The sequence below is a fragment of the Mus caroli genome, chromosome 11 (assembly GCF_900094665.2).
Source record: "Mus caroli chromosome 11, CAROLI_EIJ_v1.1, whole genome shotgun sequence".
Taxonomy (NCBI): Eukaryota; Metazoa; Chordata; class Mammalia; order Rodentia; family Muridae; genus Mus; species Mus caroli.
Genome location: NC_034580.1, coordinates 110,961,127 through 110,966,126, shown reverse-complemented (window position 1 = coordinate 110,966,126; position 5,000 = coordinate 110,961,127). Strand labels below are relative to the sequence as shown.

At 50.6% G+C, this 5,000-nt stretch overlaps 2 protein-coding genes across 4 annotated transcripts in view; one reads left to right on the top strand and one right to left on the bottom strand.

The window, feature by feature from the left end:
• The window catches only part of Cd300lf (CD300 molecule like family member f), an 18,662-nt gene extending 14,168 nt beyond the window's left edge, over positions 1-4,494 (top strand). For both annotated transcript variants that reach the window (XM_029484144.1, XM_021176599.2), the window contains exons 4-7: positions 339-523; positions 2,672-2,694; positions 3,052-3,195; positions 3,587-4,494. In XM_029484144.1, coding sequence (XP_029340004.1) covers positions 339-523; positions 2,672-2,694; positions 3,052-3,195; positions 3,587-3,763 — 529 coding nt within the window. In that variant the 3' untranslated portion in view covers positions 3,764-4,494. The remainder of the gene's footprint in view (positions 1-338; positions 524-2,671; positions 2,695-3,051; positions 3,196-3,586) is intronic.
• Positions 1-5,000, bottom strand: part of Rab37 (RAB37, member RAS oncogene family) — a 70,205-nt gene that overhangs the window by 40,608 nt on the left and 24,597 nt on the right. The window lies entirely within an intron of this gene.

The following is a 5,000-nucleotide window of genomic DNA, read 5'->3' as shown; positions in this document are numbered from 1 at the left end:
ATGTATGTATATGAGCCCACTGTAGCACTCTTAGACACACCAGAAGAGGGCATCAGATTCCATTACAGATGGTTGTGAGCCACCATGTGGTTGCTGGGAATTGAACTCAGGACCTCTGGAAGAGCAGTCAGTTCTCTTAACCACTGAGCCATCTCTCCAGCCCTCGCTCTACAGGCACACAGCCTTTGAAGGTGTTCAGAGTGAGGGTCCCCTGGCTGAAAACCAGAGTTCTGAAGGTCATAAGGTGTTTGGCTGTCCCCTGCTATCTAAGGTGGCTGGGTTGGGCTCAGAGCAGGGAGGCTTAGGCCTGGGGTACACATGTCCCCCTGCCCTTCCAGGCATGGCGGTGGTGACAGTGGCAGTGGTGATGATGGCGGTGGTGACAGTGGCGGTGGCAAAGGTGGCGTCGGTGATGGGTTTCTGGATCTCAGAGTGCTCCTCCCAGTCATCTCTGCAGTCCTGTTGCTTCTCCTGTTGGTGGCCTTGCTCTTTGCTTGGAGGATGGTGAGGAGACAGAAGAAAGGTGAGTGTGTCTGACTCTGAGACTGGGGCTGGTTGGATGGTGATGTGGGCTAATGACTAGCACTGCCTTCTAAGAGGGGGTCTGAGGGACCATTCATCCCTGTACTGTGCTGGAAAGGCCACCATCTACTGGCAGCCCAAGAGGCTGGCTGAGAGCTGGAGCTAGAACCCCAAGTACAGAATCTGGAGTCGGCTGCCTGCTCTGCCCATCCTTGCTCCTCTCTGACCTGCCTCTTTTGGTCTTGTTGGCTGAGGTGATAGTGGCTTTTGGAGAGCAGCCCACTCTAGGGAAATGCGGTTGTGGAGGAGGTGCTGGGCTCACATGGGATTAGGAAGACACACACATTAACAGCCACAGACCCAAGAACATGCAGACACATGGTGTAGGTGCATGTACATATGTGAGTTAGTGCTGTGTCTTCTGGCATCGGAAGCACCGCTGTGATGCTAGCATCCGCTCCTCTCTGCCCATCAGCCCCATCCCAGGCTGACCTATTTGTTCTGGGTACCCCTGCTTTACAGGGAAGACCCCCTTCTTGCAGAATTACAAGATTTCTCAGAGATCACAAGGTCAACCAAGCCCTTTCCTGTCCGGTTTCACTTCCACATTTTCAAGTAATTGTGGAACGTTTCTCAGAAAGCTCTCAACCTGAGGTGTTTCCACTTCCCCCACCCCCATGACACACACCCCATCCTCACCCCCAGCCTAGGAGGCTTACAGTCTCAGAGGACAGACTAGGACATTTTGTTTATTTATTTGTTGCAAGACAGGAGCTCACTATGTAGCTCAGGCTGTCCCAGAACTCGATACGTAGGTAAACCAGGCTGGCCTTAAACTCACAAAGATCCACCAGCTTCTGCCTTTAAAGTGCTGAGATTAAAGGCGTGCACCACTATGCCTGGCTAGAATAGACATTTTTTAGGAAAAAAAATTAAGTTGTGTGTGCATGTGTGTGCATTTGTGCACCCACTTGTGCATACCATAGCACACGTGTGAAGATCGGGGGACAGCTCATGGGAATTGGTTTTCTCTCTCCACCATGTGGGTTCTGAGAATTAAACTCAGGCTGTCAGGCTCCACAGCAAGCACCCTTAACCACCTAGCCATCTTGCTGGCCCGGGACCCTGCTTAGTATTCATCCTTTCTGCTCCCAGAAGCATCAACCATGACCAAGTTCAAGTATTCTCTCTATTTCTAGGTGTGAGGTCATTTGATACTAAAAAATGAGGGTGCATGGGGGTGGTGGCACACACCTTTAATCCCAGCACTTGGGAAGCAGAGGCAGGCAGATTTCTGAGTTCGAGGCCAGCCTGGTCTACAAAGTGAGTTCCAGGACAGCCAAGGCTACACAGAGAAACCCTGTCTTGAAAAACAAAAAAACAAAAACCAAAAAGCTAAAAGCAAAAAAACCAAAACAACCAAACCAAACCAAACCAAAACAAAACCTGAGGGTGATTCTTTGTTTTTTCTTTTGTCTCAAGAGAAGGACATGGGATGTGGGCAGGGAGGAGAGTCAAGGGTTGGAAACAAAAAACCTTACAAAATCCAGAAATCCCTCTTTTTTCCCATTCCCCTCAAAAAACTTGGTCCACGCCTTGCTGACCCAGCTCAGGCATCTAGCTGGGGCCAGAGTGCTCAGCTGTCAGGCAGGGCCACCCTGTGCCTCAGAGCCTGGCTGAAGATGAAGTAGAATTTAGATGAAGGAGGTGGGATAGGGCCGTGAGAGGAAGGACCAGGTGGTCCAGTTGCTAGTAAAAACAGGCATGACCTTGAGGTGGCTTTGAAGGATGTGTCCCGTGAAGGAATAACCAGAATACATCCAAGTTACAAATGAAACCCAGGATCCTGCAGGGAGAATCTCAACTCCAGGATAGCTGAGAGCCAGAAGGGCCACCCACCGATCATTTGTACAATTCAATGAAGTCAAGAGATTTCTCTGGATGGAGAAATGGAACGCTCACCTCAGAGATGCCCAGTGCCACAGAGTGCGCCTCCCAAAGGGACAGGATTGAAACCATATCTCTGGTCTGACCTGGAGCCTTGTTTGTACCCCACTCCTTCCCTTCCTTGCATGTAGGGACCTCACAAGTCTCAAGAACGGGCTTTCTAATGTCAGATTCCTTCCTTTCTTTCTTTTTTGTCTTGTAGCTGCTGGGCCACCATCAGAGCAGGTAAAGTATCCCAGAGGCCAGACAAAGAGACCAGCAGGCTTCTCTCCCCTTTTCCACCTCCCGGGAGCCTCTAGGTCCAAACGCATCAGCATCAGATAAGTCACATAACTAAAGTATCCATAGATTCCTGGCCCTGCAGGTGTGTGTGTGTGTGTGTGGTATGAGAAGCCTAGAAGCAGCCAGAGGAAGAAGGTGAGGGGTCTAGAAACAGCCAGACTCGGGGAGGCCTGGGTAGATAACGGGTTTGGGGATGGAGAGCACAAAGAGCTGAGGATGGGTCACAGGAAAGCAGAGAAAGTAGACTCTGTTTCTATAGGCTGATTCCATGATTCACGTCTTGTGTCCCCCAAACGCCAGGCACAGTCTCTGGAGGGTGATCTCTGTTATGCAAACCTGTCCCTGAAGCAGCCCAGAACCTCCCCTGGCTCCTCTTGGAAAAAGGGCTCCTCCATGTCCTCCTCCGGCAAGGACCACCAAGAGGAAGTGGAATATGTCACCATGGTACGTCTTTCATGGGGCTGTGGAGATGCGAGCCTGCCCCTCTCTACCTCACCCCCTTGGGAAGTGAACTCCATACCCATCTGGACACAGCTGATGAGGGTGGGGTCTGAACAGAGCAAGCGGCTTCAGAAGTGTCTCCAAGCCACATCTCAACCCAGAGGTCTTGGTCCGAACACTGGGCAGGGAAGAGCCAGGCTGTCCCAGTGGCTCAGGATCCCGTAGGAAGTGCTTCTCCTTGGGCAGAGGTGGGGGCTCTGTTGTATTGTGGCTGAAGGTTATTTGGGGTTCCTACCAGAATGGGAGACCTGACCTGCCTCCTCTAAGATTTTTGTCTCACTGGGTGGCCACTGTTCCCCTTCAGACTCTGACTTTGTCACCTTCTATATCCCAGGCTCCCTTTCCCAGGGAGGAGGTTTCATATGCTGCTCTGACTTTGGCCAGCTTGGGTCAGGAGCCTACTTATGGCAATACTGGCTGCCCCATCACCCATGTTCCCAGGGCAGGCCTTGAAGAGGAGGCCACAGCGTACAGCAGCATCAGGAGGCCCTTGCCTGCAGCCACGCCTTAATCTTGGTCTCTGAAGGCGGCTTGGAGCATGTGTCTACACATCTGCCTCTGTACCTGCTTCCTTACCCGGCCCAGCTGGTGACTGGAACTCTGTCCATCCGTCTCTCATGGCCTTCAGCTCTACCTTGAGCTTGGAGTTCAACCTCAGGGGGCTCCAGGGAATTAAGGCTCCTTCCACATCCCCACTTATAGCCAATGTACCTTGGAAGGTACCAGGCAGGCTGCTTCAGGGATGCTGTGTAAATCGTAACAACGATGACAATAATAGCAACCAACCTTTATTTATTGTTTTTCATATGGGTTTCCCCCACCCCCCAGGACATTTTCATCCTCATACCCATATTCTGTAAATTATTTTATACAAAGAAAGATAAGTACATATGTGTTTAAGTTAGGATTTTGAGATGAGTCTGTATTATCCAAGTAGGCCCAAAATATAGCCACAAGGGTCTGTTTTAAGGAGGGAGAGAGAGAGAGAGAGAGAGAGAGAGAGAGAGAGAGAGAGAGAGAGAGAGAGAGAGAGAGAACAACAGAAGCAGCAGAAGGTGGAGGGATGCAGAAGGAGCCAGGATGTTACACATCCGGCAGCCAGCAAGGCCAAGTATCAGACTGTTCTGTTCCCTGAGCGGAGCACTTGGTAGCGATTAGGTCTGCCAGTGTCAAGGGTTGGGTGGAGTTGAATTGATTGTGTACTTTCAGAATTGTAGAATAAAGTTGCATTGTTTTTATTTATTTCCTTACCTTTGGTTTTTTGAGACAGGGTCTCTACATAGCCCTGGCTGTTCTGGAACTCTAGAGACCGTTCTAGACACTCTGTAGACCAGGCTGGCCTCCGGCTCACAGAGATCTACCTGCTTCTGCCCCACAAGTGCTGGGATTAAAGGTGTGCGCCACCACTCTTGTCTTAGAGCATTTATAGACATCGGGCTTAGTGCCTTCATATCTCCTCAGAAGATATCCTTGGTTTCATGATGATGTAGCCTAGGCAGAGCAGCCATTTCTTCTCTGCCTGGTTTCTTTTCTTCCTCTGCCCAACTTAATGCTCCTCCCAGCAACCAGCTTAGTCCTTTCAAAGTTCAGAGTTGATGGCGCCTGCTTTATAACCTCCGTGGCTTCTTCCACTGCCTTTGAGGACGCAAGGAACCCATGACCCCTGTTTGCCATGTGAACCCTAACTCCATCTACTCTCCCTTTCCCTTAGTCCGCTTTATCCATCCCACACCAGCCTCTTTTTTTTT